Below are 20,445 nucleotides of genomic sequence, written 5' to 3'. Positions count from 1 at the left end.
CAACATCTGATTCATTTATTCACCTTATCATCAATAAATATGTACAAGTGTAAAAAACCTTACCATTGAGTCGGTCAATATTCCAATAGTGAAAGAAAACAAATTGCTGGAAAAAAAAGATGCACATGTCGAGCTATAACACAACTGCTAGAGGAAATGAAAATACAGTGTCAAAAGTATGGATCAAAAATACACACATATGTGTGAAAGAAACACTTTTTCAGATATTTCTACCAGGTCTGCTTGGGAGCTCTTTTCTTATACAAACATTGTCATGCTCTTGTTTTCTACATCTGTTTAAACCAACAACTATTGCCAACATATATAAAAATGAATGACAGACATGGTTTTTGATTTTTAGAGGGTTTATGAGTATTTTCAAAATACCGAATTTGGCTTTAGGATTCAATAGTGCCGATACAATCCCAGAGATAAAACTCAGTGAAGCACTACATTAGTCCGTATGTATCAAAAGGGTATTTGTAGGTTGGTTTAAAAAAAAAAAAAGTTTAAAAAAATAAGCTGAGTGTGCCTGTTTATTGTCCTCTCATTGCTTCTTTCCACATATAAAATGACCACAGGAAATACAGGTCCTCCAGCTTCATGTCAGTCATTGCTTCGATCACGCACTCTTCTAGACAAAAATCATACAAATCACTGCTTTGACTTCTTTAGGATGGTGCCCACCGCAGAGATGACGGTGGTCTTGGTGCCGCTGGCGGTGGTTGTCACCGAGACGACGGCAGGCAGGGTGGCGCTGGTAGTGATGAGGGTGGGCTGGGCCAGGGTCACGGGGATTGCCGAGTCCCACTTGCTTTTCCTCTTCTGGGCCTCTGCTGAGGAGAGTAAACACTGCTGTGAGCTCCGGATTTAAATCACCAACTGCACAGGAAGGACTGCACGACACAACTCTGAGCAAAGAGAGGTACAGGGACCCCCTGCAGTTTGGACCACTTGTAGCGCTATGAAGCAGTGTTGACCAGTCGCTAATATGGTTTTCATCTTATTGGTACTTTGAGTCACCTTGTAACAAAAAGTATATATATATATATATATATATATATACATTTATATTCTTCCTTTAGTGCTACTTTTATACAGTTTGTTCTATTTTATTGTTTATATTTTATTTTAATAGGTGATAATAGGCACCCAGCCAGCTCAGTTGGTAGAGCGGGCACCCATATATTGAGGTTTACTCCTCAACGCAGCGGGCCAGGGTTCGAGTCCCGCCTGCGGCCCTTTGCGTCATATCACTCCCCCTCTCCCTCCCCTTTCATATCTTCAACTGTCCTGTCAATTAAAGGCCTAAAATGCCCCAAAAATAGTAATCTTAACAGGTGTTAACATTTTTTAACATTTCATTTTGTGCAATCCTGTGTTGCGTGACATTAATGAATCGTTGAATCCTAAAGATTATGAGCTCATGGGAAACTTGACTTGCTTTGCACTCGCACAGATCCTCCTAACAACCTTTCTCATGGGTGTCATACTTTATTTAATAGAAGAGATAAGATTATAAGAAATAAAAACAGTACTTGAGAAATGTAGAAAAATGTCATTTCTTTTTGGATAAGGGATAAGTAAATGACAAATGTATTGCATTACTCTCACGAAGGAAGAGGAATACAATGCCAATTTAATTTCTGTTTATTTAGTCTTGTGCTGCTGCAGCCTTAGTATTAATGTGACAACAATAATTTCAGACTTGTGTTGTGTTAGAAGTGTTTTGTAGGTTCCAACTTAGGAACATAATTGCCAGGACATATGTCGTGGTATCAAGCAAGGTGCATTTCTGCAAAGAGCATGATCCAGTTGCAGCGTTCCCAGAAAGCGCTTGCTACTAACTTAGCTAAAACTACGTTAGCTCAATTAGCAGCTTTCCTTGGATCAGGGTGGCACCTAAGTCCTGGTTGCAGCTGCCGTCGTGGTCCTGCTCGGCACCCTGCTACGCCATAATACGCCAAACAGCTGCAACTATTATTTCTATTTATAGTTCCATTATCTTTATTGTTACTATAAATTGCCACTGTTCATCATATCCTCAACCGGCACCAGCAGATGCCCGTCCACCAAGAGCCTGGATCTGTCCGAGATTTCTGCCTAAAAAAAGGAGGTTTTTCCACGCCACTGTTGGGCCAAGTGCTTGGTCTTAGGGGAATTATTGGAAATGCTGGGTCCTTGTAAAGTGTCTTGAGATAACGCTTGTTATGATTTGATACTACGAATACATTGAACTGAATTGATTGTGGGGTGTTTACCTGTGGCTGTGGTGGTGGTGGTGTTGCTGCTGGTGGAGGATGCTGTGCTGGAGGGGTTGGTGCCCTTCTTAGTCCCTGTGACAAACTCAATCTGTGAAACAAACATTAAAACGCCGAGTTCAGTCCTGGTGCTGGTTGACGTGTAACTGTTTTTAACCAGCAACCGCAATCTGCTGCTGCTTATCACAGAGGGCGTCAAGTGCCCGACCCAAGGGCACATCAACAGTGACAAAAGAAAAGGACTCATTGCCTCGGTTTTGTTTAATTCTTACATCAAACTCTTACTACTGTTTGTTAACTCTGCTGTAGCTTGCACTCCACTGACATTTCATTTCATAGACATTTCAATATTAAAGCAGATCCTGTAGTCTACACGTTTGTTCAAGTCCAGTTCCTGCCTTCGCGGCAGCTGCTGCTGATCGTAGCAGCCCTTAGCACCTCTGAATGATTACTCAGCAGAACTTGCAGAAGCAAAAATAGCTGGCAAAGAAAGACACACTCTGGTGCCCTTCTACTGAAGATGGGAAAAACAGTGAAAAACACGTATGGGCAGAGCTCAGCCGTAAAGCCGCGCTGGGCTGGGCCCGAGCTACAGTTACGAGAGCTAAACTTGGCAATGGCGACTTCTGCGTGTGTCTATTGAAGGATGTGAAGTAGAAATTACCTGCAGCTGGTGGAGACTTGCCCCTGACGCAGACAGAGAAGAGAACTGACAACCCTTTTTGTTGTTGTTGTTCCACTCACCTTGGTCCGCTCCTTCTTGGCTTTCTCCAGTTTGTCCATCTCCACTTTCTGGGCTTTGGCTGGAAGTAGAAGACGCACATATGAGTGTTTTGTTGAGTTCCAATCACACAGTGCTGTAAAGAAGAAGCACATTGGCTTACCTAGGGCTTCATAGTAAGAATCCTCCGACCAGCCATGAGGATCAAACATATCTTTTGGATAGTTAGTTCCCAGTTCATCTATACTGCAGAACTGAATTAGCTTCTCGTAAATGCTAAAAAAGAAAGAAAGAAAGAAAAAGCTAATAAGACACTTGGAAACATTTGTGTTTCTTTTTGTAGGCAGAGGAAAAGAATATGCTTGTTAAGTGTGTAACTGGTGTCATGAGTAGATGGCACTCCATGGGTGATGTTTCTCGGTTTGGGCGTGTGACCTGCATACCTTGGGTTTCTGAACTCCTTCTTTTTCTGGATGTGGCTGTTTGTGTCAAAATCGCCATGGAGCTTCCTCTCGTACAGCTTGTGGATCTTCTCCTGTTACAAAACAAACAAATCAATGAAGGACGTGAGCAGGTCACCATGATCAGTGTAACAAGATCATCGTCTGCTTCCTCCACACTCTACATTTGGCATGCTATCAAATAAACTAAACCTACTGTATATGTGATCAGCTCTGCTCAAAGAACGGGTCAGTGTGAACGGAGCTGCTGTACATAATGCTTTTGACACCTTTTGGAAATATTTTGCAACCAGGTTTAACTGAGCCACAAGGAGCTGGCAGGTGTATCCAAGGCATCACGGTGATAAATGAGGGCTAACATGGAACAAGATGGAAGACGTAAATGCTGCTAGAATGAGAAGCTATAAAGCCCACTCCAGACCAAAGATTTGGGAGTTTCAGCGGTCTGGACCAGCCCTCGACTTAAACCAGCTGATGGTGTGGCTGTGACTCAGCTCGTCAAGTCAATTAGGCTGGCTTTAGAACGTAAGGGACGTCGTCGTGTAAAGTCTATAAGCCATTTTATTTCTGTTACTGTGAACTGGTTTAAATGGCGGCTAGACCGAGGTTTAACGTGCACCCGAAAGCACTACGGTCGACCAAGACAGACATTGACTGAAGAGAGCGAGCAGCTTTAGAACAAAGCCGTGAATCAGAGAAATAAAACGTGTTTTCGCTAATTCATTTCTAAGAATGTAACTGTAGCAAGCATGTCATTATCACTTACGTTATCCACATTCATATTTAGACGCAACAAATTATTTATCCAGCTACAAAAAGCCTGGAAGTCTGAAGACTCGCAGCTACAAAGAGTCATTCCATTCTATTGTCTTCTATAACGACCCAACACGAGTGACCAGAAACCCCTATCGGCGACAATTAACATTATAAACCCTTACAAATGATTATTTAAAAAGTATGTACATGACGGAGATTTGGTTAGGTGTAGGCACAAAAACTACTTGGTTACAAACGCCCTGAAAAAACTAAAGTTATGTTTGCATTAGGTGTTTCTCATCAAAATGCATTGTGTCCATCCTTGAAGTCTAACACACTTGCATGTCCTTCCTATTTAAGCATTTGCAAAGCCCATTTTGATTTTTTAATCGTTTGTTTTTATCTACAATTGGTTGCTAGCAGTCTTCTTCATTGCCGCCACCATTATAGGAGTGCCCATATAACCGACCAATTATTTCATCTCTAAAACCAACGTTGAGTCTTAATAAGAAATGGAAAGTGAACAGAGGTAACCCATTTCAACGTCACACATGTGGACTCAACCATCTACCTGTACCTCCAACCCGTGAGGTTTTTCTGTGCTGTTACAAAGGCCCGTTACTTAACCCATTTAAATGATAGACAAGAATCATAAAACCCACGGTAACTTGAGGTCTGGTGAATGTGAAGGCCGATTTAGGCATTTGAACAAAACGTCCGATGCTGTTGTTTTGCGCCGGGCGAAGTTAAGGCTCGCTGAAGGCCTGAGCTCACAGGTTCTGGCTGTCAATGGGATGTTGACCTCAAGTGTGGGCCTCGCAACAGGTGGTTTCGTAACTGTTCATGAAGAGGATATGTTGCAGAACATTGCCCGTAACAAACTCTAAGCACACACGTGTCTCTGTTCCTCCTTGACATTAGGGCAGGGATCCAGGCTGTTCTGGTGAAGGTGAATCATAAGACGTTCATCTAATAGGTGCGGGAGTGTCAGCCCAGGGGGAACACTGCTGCGCTTTACACTTACTTAGTCAGCTGCTGTGTCCTGACCTGCCTCAGCTCCTCACAGAACTCAAACCATATTGCAGTCAGATGCACCAAATGCATGTGAATGCAGCGAGGCAGAAAGACAGCAGTGCTGGTGTGGCGATACAAAAATGATAGACGATGACACTGTGTGCTGGTTTAATTACAGGGCTGAGTCTCAGGATTTATGTAGCCACCAGAATTTATTTCTAACCTCAGAGGGAACGAAGGAAACTACTCACTTGGCGTGGAAAACAGGTTATTTTCACTGCATCAACACCAAGATGACTAGTCTCTGGATACGGTCCCTTTTATCCCTTTAAACAATCTAAATTTTAACTCTTGATCTTCAACTCCTAATTCTAAACCTTCCACATGTGCCAAAGGGGAGAGTGCAGACTGTGTGTCTGCTCATGAAAACAAGATTTCTTTAGGGGCCAGAGACAAGTCTTCAACGTTTTGTAGGATACATTTACTACCTGGAAAGTGTTTCTTTAGCACAAAAAACAAGCATACAGACATGGTAAAACACACAGGGCACCGGGACTATTCTATCAAAGCTCTCAGATACCCACAACCCCAGCTTTATCCACACACCCTCTGCAAAGCTCTGCTTAGCAGAAGTAACTGTGGCCTTAGTGGCAATATAGACACTGCTTGGCCGAGACGATAGCAGCAGTGTATTGTGTTTAAACAAATGTGTGTGCAACAGGAAAAGCTTTGCGGTAAAGGTTATGGGACTAAAGAGTCATACAACAGTGGAGGCGTGTCTACCTGTAGCTGGATCGAGCAGCATCCGGGGGGCTCGGGGGGGATCCTGATCTCATCGGGTGACATGTTCCGTACTTTCTCTGAGAATAGAGCTAGAAGAAGAAGACAGCAACATAAACATGAGCACCTCCATCTTTTCACTTCGACGGCTTTACCGCTCTACCCTGCCTCGCGTGTCTCGACATGCCGAATAAAGATAAACTAAGAAACCATTGTTGTACAAACATAGTGAAACGCTAAGAAGCAAATCTGTTTTACTGTTTGAATTAACAGATGACAAATAAGAAGAAAGGTGGATTATGGATTATGCACTGGAGTACAAACAATGGTTCACTGTGTGATAAGCAAACATTTCGGGTGAATTCCTAAGCATCCTGATGTTCATCATATTCCTGAGTGTGTGCCAGTGGTTTTATATGGCAGTGTGGTATGAGGAGTGCACTTTCCGGGCAGGGAGTGGCTGTTGTTGGGGCTTGTAGGGAGAAGGGAGGCTCCTCTCCCCTCCCTTTGGACCCGTCCCTTGTCTCCCTCTGCTTTCTCTGACTGCAGGCCAGGAATTCTTTAGTGTCACTCTACATCTCAATGAAGACAAACAGTCCTAGTCATTCGGCGCGGTCAATCCCGCTCTGAATAAGTGCTGCAAGCTGCATGCTGTGTTTGCGCGTGTAAACGTGTAAACGCAGGATTTTGTCCTTGCTCGACAAGTAGAAACTTGACGGGACGCGAGAACGTCATTTTCTTAAGTGCGGTCTTATCTTGGCCAGGCTGAACACTTAATCTTACAAAATGCAATAAGAACTCTTACACTGAAGTTTAATCAAAATCTGTAATTTGATCAGGAGATTTTTGTGGTTGTGGTGTTTTGCTAAAACAATAACATTTTTAAGGCAGAATACTGACATCAATAATGTGATATATTAGGCAAGTTGTTACACTACTTTACATACACAAAAAAACTATTTTTAATAAGGAGACCTTAAAGTTGTTAAAAGATTTGTGACCACAACATGTCCTGAGCAGGACAATTGACTCGGGGACATGTCAACATGTTCACAGTGACAATGCTGGTGTTTGGAAGATATGGTTACCAAAATAAACATCTTAGCTTAGCATGTTAGCTTCCTAACTTCTGCAAGTTAGCATTAAACACAAAGTACAGCTGAGACTGACATAAATGTCATTAGTTCTGCGGGTATTTGGTAATGAATAACTGTACAACATTTCAGTGTAATCCAATTGTTGCGGAGGTAGCGTAGCTGAAAATAAAAGAGTGTTTCTGGTGGACAAACTATGTAGTGGTGACACAGTTTCTAAATTAGCTCAAACATAGCTCCGGCATATCTGTACCGTTACTTTTATATATACACAGATATGAGAATTCTGTAAAAAGCTAATCATCTAGGAGGCGGTAATCAAATGTCTGGACAAATTTGTAATCTTGCTCATGTCCTGATCCAAATCCAAATTTAGACCTCTTGCACAGTTACATAACTGGAAAATGTGGCTTATTTTGTAATGCAACAAAAGGATTTTGTAGCAAACATAAGTAGGGTATTGACAAAGCATCGCAACATTTCAAAAGACACCCAGCTCTACCTGCTGACGGTGTCTTTTTCTTAAAGTTGCCTGATGACTTGCCACTGATCTACTGCCACTGCATGCTGAAATTGTTGACCGTTTGGTCCAACACTTCTGTCCATTAGGGTTCAGTAGATCTACTGCATGCGGTCTCTTTATACTGGCTGCCATATGTCTGTTGTCATAAATATTGCTGGTCCACAATGAAGCCATCCGAGCCCGGGGGACTGTACCAGTCTGCAGACGGGATCCTGACGTATACTGACTAACTTTTTCCAGCAGTCCTTCTTTTCAATATCTTTGCTGTTTTTTGCCTTGGTTTGCTTATCTGCTGGGACCACAGATACCCACGTATGGGTACTGATTTACCACCCTGATCTGCTTTATGCCTAGAAAGTACAGAGAAGGAGTGATTACCCCATGCACGGAAATGGTTCCATGCATGTATCCACTCTGAACACACATTTTAAAGCACAGAACATACTGTAGCCTCCAACAATAAAAAAAAAACCTGACAAGGCAAGTCTGATGAGTCATAGGTATTAGGTGGTAGCTTGCATTTAACTCTCTCACAGACACACACATACTGTCACAGACAATTACACATTGTAGCTGCAACAAGGGCTTAGCATTGTGGAAGCCTGCTAATCTACCGTCCAATGGTAGATAAAGTGTTGTAGCCTTGTTGGAGAAACTCTAATTTAAACCCCAAAATAAACTCTGTAGCCCTCCACGGGAGAAAAGGAAGTGGGAATAAATCACAGCGTGTGTAATAAATAATCTGTTTATAATTCAGTTCAGCATGAGAGGAATATTCTCATATGACAGCAGTACTGTCAGGAAGGACATGGAGACACAGTGTAACAAACAGACAGAGAAAGGACTATATTCCGCGACAAAATTACCATCTGTCGTCTCGCAAAAACAGTGGAAAGTCAAAATCTGTGCCCTGAGGGTCTGTTTGGAAAGATGGACAATGTCTGGCTCTTGAGTGAACATACAAAGAGCCGTCTTCAGCCTGCGGACGGGAGGCCTTTTGCCAGAGCCACTGTGACATTTACTGACAGACGAGACGGAGGAGCCGAGCCAAGTGTCCGGGCCCCGGCCATGAGTCACACTCCCTGGCTGTTTTTGAAAACCAAAAATTGCTCCAGTGCATTTCCCTTTCCAATGCAACTTCTTTGTAAGGCTGCAACAAACCAGACGAGTGGAAGTGGTGATGATGAAAGGAGTAAATCTGTGGGCAGAAGCCACGAAGTCCACTCAGCTACTGCGGGCTCTCCCATGGAGGAAGGCTTGTGTACTTAAGTACACTTTTAGAAAGCAGCAGCAGCATGCGGGGATGCCAAAAGGCGTGACAGTTTCACTTGGAGTGGGTTCAAATCAGCTCCATAAATCAACTCGTACTTGGATTCATTTAGACATTCCTTTCAAAATGAAATAATTGGTCTATGAGTACCATTTCGCAGTTATGTTATTTATTATTAGCAGATCTATGCCCTCATTGCAACACATTATTACATGTTGTTTTCTGAGGTTATTTTTTCAGTCAAATGATGGATGATAAGAGAATCTGTGCCAGCATGTGTATCTAGCTACGTGCAGCAGTGTGTCAACAGCTTATGGTTATTAGTGTTTATCAGACCGGTGTGTGAGACGCCACTCCCTGTATCACTCACATCCTGCCTGATCTCAGATGTTCACTTCCACACCTGTGCAGGTCAGCCATTACTCACCAATTCCTACCGGCACCATGGGTCATAGCACATCTGCCAGTCAATGGACAAAGAGGCTTTTTTACCTGAGTTTGTTCTATTAGTGATTCATAGACTTACTGCACCAACACCCAAATGACACATTAAAACCTTTTTTAGACTGATTCTTACACTGTATCCTACTTTATATTTGTTTTATTATAAGTGCATCAATGACCAAAGGCTCCCAAAAAACTGGCCTAAAACAAGCGTAATTAGTGCATTTATTATATGTTATTTTATGCAGGTTAATACTGTATTTCTGCATGGTTCACCAAGAGGACTTTTTTTAAATTCCATATAGAGTTAAAATTAATACCTGTGTCATGGTCATATTGGTCAAATGGAAAAGGGAAAATCAGTATGGACGATGTGGCTTCGAATTATTCATTATTAAATCATGTTTTTCAGTGATTTCCAGCAGAGATAAGAATTCTCAATGCTATAATTAATAACATTAACCTGCACCCAGGCAGGCGGTACAAATGGATGGATTTATTAGCCAATTAAAACTGGCTGAAATTGAGAGTTGTTCATTAAGAGACAATGAGCTTCGCAGCTACCGTAGCTAGCAGTAGTGACAGGACTGAACGGCCAGCTACCTAAAGAATCTAATCCATATATAAGATATATGGACTGAAATATTTGAGTCATAACTCGCTATAGAGCTGCAGGCACATTTTTATTTCTATATCGGCTTGTTACTGTTGTTTCCGTTGTGTTTTTCTATTGTTATGACCAATGACGCTTTAGGGCTTGTTAAACATGTTTATAACATGAATCCTCACACTAAAGTTATATGTTGGCTCGGTATAAAGTAGCCTACCTTGAGGCCTTGTTTTACATGACAGATGATGATGTCAATGAAAAAGTTCTGCCTGTTCTGAGTATTGATTCAAACTGTCGGGCAGTGTTGTTGAAAACTTAAAACAATTAAAGAATTGTGAAATATTGGGCCTCATGTTAAATGAGCAGAAATAAACTATGTTTGGGGAAATATTAGATGCCTGGCCACTTTCACAGTCTATAGGCCTTAGGTCTATAGAGCTTTGCGCCGTAGCACAGCCAGGTGCGTAATGGAGATTCCAAAGCACTCTTCTTTGGTCAGAACCAAGGAGAGCAAATATGTTGTTACAATGTTACAACATATTTAAAAAGCACCAAGCTCTTACAATATCTATTATATAACCACAGATATTATAACAGTATCTTAGTCACTCATTTGTATGAGGTTAAACAGTGATTTGATAACCCACAATTGGTTTGGCCCATCCTAAACTGGAATCCTGGCACCGTGCCTGCTGTGTGGACTAGTGCCTATGTTTATTCTAACCAAGGACCATGTCAACAAGCGCGGCTCAATGTGTTTGTGGACAACAGTGGAGCTATGTCGCACAGACGAATAACCTCTACCGGGCTTTGGAAACACACACAATGCTTATTAGGATGATTTCCGTGTTGATTTTGGTCTTTTCATGGGATTTATTTATACAACGAGCGGCAGCCTTATGCATTAAGAGTTGGTGTGTGTTTGTGTACTCTGTTTTTGTGTATGTGTACTCACCAACTAGCTCATTGGGGTCCTTTTTTTCCACTTCTGAGATCTGTAAAAAAAAAAAAAAAGAGAGAATAATATAAAGAGAAAACATGTGATATTAACATCTCATTTGGCCAGGAGAATGTAATAATCTTGTGATAAAGAGAAACATTGACAGCACCAGTGGTAGACATTATCAAGCCATGTCCCCAGCCTGGATATAGTTAATTACAGTGGATTATACGCAGTTCGGTGAGCGAACTAGCAGTTCTTGTAAAAGATGTGGAGCTGGAAACAAAGGCTCCCTGAAATCCAGGAATGACATGCTAATGCAAATGACTGCATGGAATAGAAGCTGACAGGAGAATAGTTCCTAAGAAATAATAGAAACCAGAGTAGTAAATCCTGGCAGTTCCCAGTGAAAGCCTGAGCTCGGCAGGAGGAGGAGGAGGAGGAGGATTGTACAGCCTCTGAAATATGCTGCCTGTTGTGCCAGCTCTGTGGGCATAACACAGGTTCAGCACAAAGGAACAGTGCTGTTATTCACAGGCATCACGTCCTTGCCTGGCAACCGCACGGGAACATCAAAGAATTGTTCTGAAGTTGGCCAAATTACAAAGAGAAGGATAAGGGTGGGGTGGGGCAGGGTGGACAGAAAGACATGGGAGCCCAGCAGCGCCTGCTGAAAGAAACACAAACCAATATATACAGTATATGTAGAGTATATATGGCACCAGCTGTTTGAGACAGAGGCAACAAAATACTGTTCAGCGCCCTGATCAACACCTGATGAGCCTTTCCCATTTGGCCACCCTTCACAAGAAGGTCAGAGGTCACGTTAAGTGATAAAAAACCTGCAGCACTGGAGGTGGAAAGATGCAGTGCAATCCCAGATTTTGTTTTGAAAAAAATAACTTAATTTTAGCAGCATAGTATAAAGTCAAGCCTTTACCAAAAACCCAACTATATCAGGAATAATTCACTTTATTTTAATTCCAACAACAAAAGGAACTTTATCAGGAAACATAACATCCTGATCCATGAAATAACTGGCCTTTAATAAGAGAAGTCTGCTCTGCCTCTATGGGAATTTAACATAGGGGGGTGTATACTTATGCCCCCTGTATTTTAAGGAAGAACATTTATTTATTTACAATACATTATTCATTCACAGAGAAAATTGGTTTCCTTAAAGGTTGGATTTTATCTCATTTTTTAATTATGGCATTAAGATGAATTTCCAAAACAAGGGTTTTTTTTACTCCTTTTTTTAGTCAACTTAAGCACGGGCTTGTAGACTTATAGGCACAACTGTATATCGGTCGGGCTCTAGACCAAAATTGTGGACGGACAGACTGACACTGCCATCTATTAAAGCCAGATACCTGGCGATTTAGATACAAGACCTCTGATACTCAGCTTAAAAGGAAAATCTCCCTAATCACTATGATGCCCTGCTGCCACACTATTAAGCATAGACAACTAAGATGACAACTATCGAAAAGACAAAAACTTCACAAAGACCTGCTGGCTTGAGCCCTGAGATCCAACTATCTTCAATCCAGCAGACAATTCCCACAAACAAATGTTTCAATTGAATTGTAGCCAATCAGCAAAATCTTGCAACACTACAACATAAACTGAACTGGACTGATAACATCTATGCACTTTACAAGAGGGGCCAGGATCCCCTCTATCTGCTGAGGAGACTCAGGTCCTTTGGAGTGTGCCGGACTCTCCTCAGGACTTTTTAGGACTCTGTGGTGGCCTCTGCCATCCTTTAAGCTGTGGTCTGCTGGAGGGGGGGCAGCTCGGACAGGGACAGGAGCAGACTCAATAGACTGATCAGGAGAGCGAGCTCTGTCCTGGACTGTCCTCTGGACTCCATAGAGAAAGTAGGGGAGCCAATGATGTTGGCTAAGCTGACATCCATCATGGACAACACCTCTCACCCCCTACATGACCCTGTGGGGTCCCTGAGCAGCTCCAGCAGACTGATACACCCCCGGTGGAAGAAGGAGGGGTACCACAGGCCGTTAATCCCGGCCGCTGTCAGGGTCTACAACACCTGGACCACCTGATGGCTCTATGTATACCTCTATTTTTATTATCTGTATTTATATTTTTCCATTCTGAGTACTCATTTTTGTAATATTATTTATATGATGGTCACACTTCAATGGGGGTTTGAAGTTCCTGAGTATTCTAGTGCCCTGGTTAAATAAGGCCCAGGTATCGTGTGGTGAGCTTATCTACAAAAACACCAACTGCCATTCAGTCAATAGATAAGATAACATTGTGTCAACTAATACATGTGAACCAAACCAGTCAACACAAGGCTCAACATTATCACCATCTTCTGCTGCTACACAGGCTACAATACATCCCACATGTAAAAGCCTAGAAGACATTAATATTATCGAAGAGCTGCAACGATGAGTCAATCAACAAGAAAATAATTGCAAAATATTTTTGATTAATTAATCGTTCGCGTAATTCTTGATGCAAAAATACCAGAAACTGCTGTTTTCAGCCTCCAAAATATGGAGATGTCATGCTATTCCCCGTTTTACATCATATTTAACACTGACACAACAAGACATTTTAAGATATAACTTTGGACTTTGAGAAACTTGGATATACGTTGCGTTTTCTTGCCAACTAGCTAGACTATCTGTCCAATCGGAGTTTTCTGTTGCACGACTAAAACAACTTTTGAACACACACAAGTTCCTCCACGAGGCCATTTTGCAGCGGCTCCGGGGCTCGGCCCGGTGCTTAGCACCGCCCATGATGATAGTGATTGGTTCAAAGAAATGCCAATAAACCAGAGCGTGTTTTTCTCCCGTACCGGAATGCTGTGTAGACTAGCCATACACTCCTGTGCAGCATTGTGGGAGAATGTCTGGCAAAGCAAGACTACAGTTATGATATCATAAAATCCTTGCACTGCCACAAAACAATAATGTGTCAGAATATGAGCAATCAAAGACCGGGGAGACATCCTCGGACTTGTATTGTTCCTGCTTGTTAGGTTTGTGACTCACCCTCACCTCACTGACCTGTACCAAGCTATCAGGCTGTCTAGCTCACATGGCTTCACGGCACATGAGGGTGGGGCTAGCATGGTGTGCTGGTCCAAGCAGTGTGCCCACAAAACTCGCAGTCAAGCAAACTCAGAATATCTATATTTGGGTATAACTCACTAGTGTTATCTACACAAAGTGCCTCATTTGATATTTGAGCATTCATCGGACATATATGAACCAATAGCACCATCTAGTGAACATGCTACTTCACAGCTTTTTTGGCATTTTAACGTCCCCATCCTTTTAGGTCACAAAAACAAATGAGATAAAAATCCATCCAACACCATGTGTGGGTGTTTAAATACCTCAACATCATCTGCGTCCTTCCCCTCGTCAGATTCCTCCATTTCCTGTACAAAACAAAAATGCAGAAGGTTAACAGCAGCAGAGACTGGATGACAAACAACACCCAGCTAGGACCGTTTTATACTAGTTCTAGCACTACAAAGTCTTTGATAAAGGAACATTTCAAACATGTTGTTAAATGTGGTGGATGGCTTTTCACAAAAGCCACAAATGTCTGTTTGGACTGTTCTAAGTCATTTAAAAGGCCAGACCACCGATTTAACATATGAGGGTCAGTTGTATAATTTCTTCTGTTGCTCTGGAAGGAGGTTCCTTAAGTCTGAAAATAGCACTGATGATGTCATTAGGCTTTAATTGGTTTTGACTTTTTAGCTTAAACCTTGCGTAGCCAACAGCAAGAGGGGTCTGACAGAAGTGGGCATTTAGTAGGCTTAAGGGCTTAATAAAAGATGCTAGTGAGTTGCATTATGGGAAATGTAGGATTCCGTGTTTTGGGAGATTGCTTGACCCATGAGGCTCTCCGTGTGTGTATAAAAGTGCAGTAGGCAGTAGCTGACGCAGTGGTGCTTATAGTTTTCGATGGGTAGTCAGTGAAGCTACAGTAGTCGGTGTTTTATGTTCGTTGCAAATACAAACTAAATCACCTGATTAATGCAACATAATCACAACGTCTCTAGGTCATTTCCTCCCCGCCAGGCTAAAGATAATAGAGTTAGCCTAAAGAAACGAGGGGTCCATCCGTCCCAACTAACGTTACGGTTCGGAGCCGCAACGCTGGCACAGAAGTCTGTGTCTGATCTAATGTCATTTACACTGATTTCATTCTTCTTGGATACACAGATTTCGTTGCTAGTGCGCGTGAAATGCAGCTCTGATCAATTTATCAAACAAACGCTGGCCCCGCTAGTCAACCACAACCTGAAATTTAGAGGAAGCAACATGCAGTCATTGTCTTTCACTTTACACTTGAAGTGACAAGACCCACTTCCTCTGATACTAGTACAAACATGTAATGATGCTATTTGATGATAAGACGCATCTAATTTTGAATATGATGCGGCTAGAGCAACAACCAGTGGTCCTTACAGCTTCCTTTTTCCCCCAGAGTTCAGTGAAGACTCACATTAGATCGTAAACAAAATTCTTTTCACACACCCCAGTGCTCTGCTTTTTGTGTCACTTAAAACGTTCAACCAAACTTTAATGGAACCTAACTATTTAATAGAAATAAACCTAAAGGATGTCATGTTTTCTAGCAGCAAGAAACACATTGAAATAAATGTTCTAACTCTAAGACTGACCGAGTTGCTATCTCTGCTGCCTTCATCTCCAGACACCTTGTCATTGGGACCCTCGGTTCGGTTCAGGTCATCGTCGCCGTAGCTGTACACCAGACCAGCTACACGCCCCCCTAGTGATAGACAGGATGAGACAGAGAGGCACAGGGTTATGAGAAGCCGCATGAGCCAGAATTGAATACTTGACCTGCACATACATATACAGTACAGGCCAAAAGTTTGGATTCACCTTCTCATTCAATGAGTTCCCTTTATTTTCATGACTATTTACATTGTACATTCTCACTGAAGGCATCAAAACAATGAATGAACACATATGGAATTATGTACTTAACAGAAAAGTGTGAAATAACTCTTAAATAGGTCTTATATTTTAGATTCCTCAAAGTAGACACCCTTTTTTGATAGCGCTGCAAACCCTTGGTGTTCTCTCAATGAGCTTCATGAGGTAGTCACGTGAAACGGTTTGCACTTCACAGGTGTGCCTTGTCAGGGTTAATTAGTGGAATTTCTTGCCTTATTAATGGGGTTGGGACCATCAGTTGTGTTGTGCAGAAGTCAGGTTAATACACAGCCGACAGCCCTGTTGGACAACTGTTAGAACTTATTTTATGGCAAGAACCAATCAGCTTAATTAAGAGAAACAAGTGGACCTCATTACTAGAGAAGAAATGACGGTCAGTTGGACCGGAAAATTGCAAAAACTTTAAATGTGTCCCTACGTGCAGTCCCAAAAACCATCAAGCGCTACAACGAAACTGGCTCACAAGAGGACCGCCCTGGGAAAGGAAGACCAAGAATCACCTCAACTGCTGAGGATGGGTTTCTCTAAGTAACCAGCCCCAGAAATCGCAAGTTAACAGCAGCTCAGATTAGAGACCAGATGAATACCACACAGAGTTCTAGCAGCAGACACATTTCTAGAACAACTGTTAAGAGCAGACCGCGCGAATCAGGCCTTCATGGTCAAATAGCAGCTAGGAAACCACTGCTAAGGAGAGGCAACAAGCAGAAGAGATTTGTTTGGGCCAAGAAACACATGGAATGGACATTAGAGCATTGGAAATCTTTGCTTTGGTCTGATGAGTCCAAATTTGAGATCTTTGCTTCCAATCGCAGTGTCAGTATTTAGGCACACTGAACCAGCGTGGCTACCACAGCATCCTGCAGCGACATGCCATCCCATCCGGTTTGCGATTAGTAACAGGACAATGACCCCAAACAAACCTTCAGGCTGTGTAAGGGCTATTTGACCAAAAAGGAGAGTGATTGAGTGCTGTAAATGTAAATGTGCTGTATTTATATAGCGCTTTTCCAGTCTTAACAACTGCTCAAAGCGCTTTTACATCTACAGGAAACATTCACCATTCACACACATTCATACACAGTGGCAGGGGCTGCCGTACAAGGTGCCACCTGCTCATCAGATAAACATTCACACACATTCATACTCCGATGCGCAGCACCGGGGGCCACTCGGGGTTCAGTGTCTTGCCCAAGGACACTTCGACAATGACTGCAGGGGCGGGGATCGAACCACCAACCTTCCGATTGGCAGACAACCGCTCTACCACTGAGCCACAGCCGCCCACAGTGTGTGCCACTGTGCCCACTGTGCGTCCACAGTCACCGGACCTGAACCCAATTGAGATGGTTCGGGGTGAGAGGGACCGCAGAGTGAAGACAAACGGGCCGGCAAGTGCTGAGCATCTCTGGGAACTCCTTCAAGACTGTTGGGGAACCATTTCAGGTGACTCCCGCTTGAAGCTCATCCAGAGAATGCCAAAAGTGTCCAACGCAGTAATCAGAGCAAAGGGTGGTTACTTTGAAGAAACTAGAATACAAGACATATTTTCAGTTATTTCACAGTTTTTTGTTAATTACATAATTCCATATGTATTCATTCATTGTTTTGATGCTTCAGTGATAATCTACAATGTAAATAGTCATGAAAATAAAGGAAACACATTGAATGAGAAGGTGTAACCAAACTTTTGGCCTGTACTGTATACTGGTACTAAACACTTGCACATACGTGTGTAATTCCGTTGTGCATACACATATATACCATCACTGGCAGGCAGCTAGTTTTGAAAAAAGAACCTTCAATATAATTTCCGCACACACGCGCGCACACCCTTTAGGATTTTTGAATAAATCTAACATTATTACATAAATATGTGGGTAACAAGTATCAGTAACCAGTAACTTTACAGCAAAACAACGTTAAGTTACCTCTAATGTTAAGAACGTCTCGTTTTGTAGAAATTATTAACGTTATGTGAACAACAAGATCAAAACCAAACCAACAAGACCTTGCTGAAATCATTTTAGTTGACTGAACTCTGTAGGTTCATGTTTCTTTTATTTAAAACCACGTCTTGAATAAGTTAGACATAATTCTCTGTGAACTAACTGTCGTTAGCTAAGCTAGCTACGAGCTAACGTTAGCTGCCACATGAAATACGGGGTAAGATTCGCACAGCGATAGGCAGAGTTCTTTAGCCTTTATACACAGACCCACAGAACCTATTACATTTGGTATCAGTTACCCGTCTCTTCTGGTTCGGAGTCGGAGTCAGGCTCTGAATCGTCTCCATAGTCTGCCAAAGAGGAAAGTAGGACACTCTTTTTACCGCTCGCCATTGCTGTTTGCGTCGCATAAACTCCCGGTCGCAAAGTAATGACGTCAGTGAAATTGTATTACGTAGGCACCGACGTCGCACTGGGACGTAGTCTCTCTTTAACTGTCTATGGATGTAGTCCTCACGTTGATCTAATTCTATGGAAATAGTCTATTTTACACCATAGACTAGGCTACTGCTACTATACAGCTAAAACCCTTCAATTATACAAACCCACTCCAAGAAAAAGGTTTTTTTCAGAAAAGTAACAAAGGATTAGTTACCCTATAAAAAAAATGGTAGTTACCCTTTTTCAGGAGGGTAACAAATGATTAGTTACCCTGTTGAAAAAGGGTAATGTAATGTAAAACTCCGCTGATTAATAACCACATTCAACTTCTTGTTACACAGACACTGATCTGATAATTTGCAGATTAAAATACATTTGTATGCAAAGGTAGATCTGATCATAACCTTTGTTCCAACTACACATAGAAACAGAGTCACTGTGTATACATCTGGACTGACTGCACACCAGGGATTTGCATGTTGTTGTTTTTTTTGTTGTTGTTGTTGACGAGGCAATAAAGGACATTTATTATGTTGGCAATTCAAAAAAAAAATTAAACCATTACTGATTTTGTACAAATGTTTGACTAAAGATGGTTATTATTTTATAAAATGTAGCCTATTATTATAAAGAACTATTTCAGTCAAACAGTGAATTAGATTTGAAAACAAAAAACTGTAACAAAACACATTTATAGTACTGTAAACATATATGAAAGTAATGGTGTGCTGCAAATGTTTAATATTATTTAGTCAAAGCTGGACCACCACATGTACCAGCATACACAGTTACTACATTTTACTGCAGCCTGGTGGATGTAGTTCATGAAGAGAACTGACTACAAAGCCGAGTTTATGTGAAAGGAAATTATGCAAGATTTCATTAAGATTTTATCAGAATTAAGTGGTCCAACTCTCTTTATTGTGTCACAGCAGACATCCCGAAAAATTGAAAAGAGCACACACAAAAATGACCCAACGGTGGACAGGTACATTTAGAAAAACTCCATCATGTCAATGTTAATTTTTACAGTAGGCTATACACATATGAGTTGGTTTTCTTCACACACATCTAGATCACTCCATCCTTTGGTCTCTGCTTCTTCTTCTGGTTCTCTTTTGGGCTGCAGCAGCACCCATACAGTAGCGCGAATGTGACCAGGGACAGAATTCCCAGCACAAACACTCCTATGACCACAAAACCCCCCAGTGCCCAAGGCTCCCGCTCCAGCCGATACAGAAACCCTTTCACCCAGTCCTCAGGTGACCCTGTGGGTTTCCACTTCTCTGAAACACTGCACAGGAAAACAAAATCCAGGTAAAAGCTCCAATGGAGAATTAGGACATTAATCTAATGACATAATATTGTTGGATACCATTAGTTGCCACTAAAAAAGCTTAATAGAACCGATGGAGCCACATTATGTGCTGATGGTAAAACGTAACAGCTATAAAACAATTCAAAAGCTAACATAGTTTTTTTTTTTTTTTAACAGCATGCTACATTGAAATCTGTTGATGGTAAACAGTTTTGTCACCCAACACATTCCTACTCGGAAACTCACCTCTCCACGGCCATGTTCCACTAAACGATCCTCTCACAGCTCGGTGACTCCTAACAGTGTGTGGCTGTATTGTGTGAGAACAAATGGTTTCAGCTACTGTTCTGATCCCCTCGCAGCCTTGGAGCTATTTCAACATAGCCAAAACATCACAGTTTACTACCGGTTTGTGCAAGGCCTTCTGTAAAACTCCAATGGCAACAACTCTGCTTTCAGGTAACACTTTCTGTTGCTCTGTGTGGGAAGGGCAAAGTAAAAGCAAACCGCCCCTGGTTAATGTTTACTTCAAATATTGACTGGTGGAGACAAACGAGAGATCTGTGATGATAAGGTATGCATACAATAGCAAGTGTTTTAATGGTCGGATTTATACCGAAGCTTATTTTTATGTAAAGTGGAGGCATTTGTTGAAATAAAATCATGCAAATACTGCATGATGGGATCATACCATTCATTAAAAGATTAACAGATTGTTAAGTCTTAACATTCAATCCAAAAAAAAAACAAGTCAGTATTATAGTTGATTTTTATATATATTGAACATTTATTACATTTCAGTTACATCAAGAAATGCAATATGAAAATGCCTCGGTAAAAAAGACAAAAAACACTATGTAACAATATAACAAGAATAC

The 20,445-nt window shown here is 41.7% G+C and overlaps 1 protein-coding gene across 4 annotated transcripts; it reads right to left on the bottom strand.

Moving 5' to 3' along the window:
- Window positions 1-18,294, bottom strand: sap30bp (SAP30 binding protein). Of its 4 annotated transcripts, none has more exons than XM_034861391.1 (10): window positions 18,108-18,294; window positions 15,559-15,668; window positions 14,257-14,301; window positions 10,890-10,929; window positions 5,997-6,085; window positions 3,426-3,517; window positions 3,146-3,258; window positions 2,926-3,064; window positions 2,262-2,352; window positions 1-836 (listed from the first exon to the last, which is right to left on the bottom strand). In XM_034861391.1, exons 1-10 carry the CDS (start codon window positions 18,199-18,201, stop codon window positions 789-791), a joined length of 861 nt encoding a protein of 286 aa, XP_034717282.1. In that variant the 5' UTR covers window positions 18,202-18,294; the 3' UTR covers window positions 1-788. The 4 variants fall into 4 exon arrangements, with proteins under 4 accessions (XP_034717282.1, XP_034717283.1, XP_034717280.1 ...); XM_034861392.1 differs by having other exon boundaries at window positions 1-833; XM_034861389.1 differs by having other exon boundaries at window positions 3,006-3,064.
- Between the last annotated feature and the right edge of the window lie 2,151 nt (window positions 18,295-20,445).

The sequence above is a fragment of the Etheostoma cragini genome, chromosome 21, assembly GCF_013103735.1.
Source record: "Etheostoma cragini isolate CJK2018 chromosome 21, CSU_Ecrag_1.0, whole genome shotgun sequence".
NCBI classification, from domain to species: Eukaryota; Metazoa; Chordata; class Actinopteri; order Perciformes; family Percidae; genus Etheostoma; species Etheostoma cragini.
This window is presented reverse-complemented; position numbering and strand designations above follow the sequence as displayed.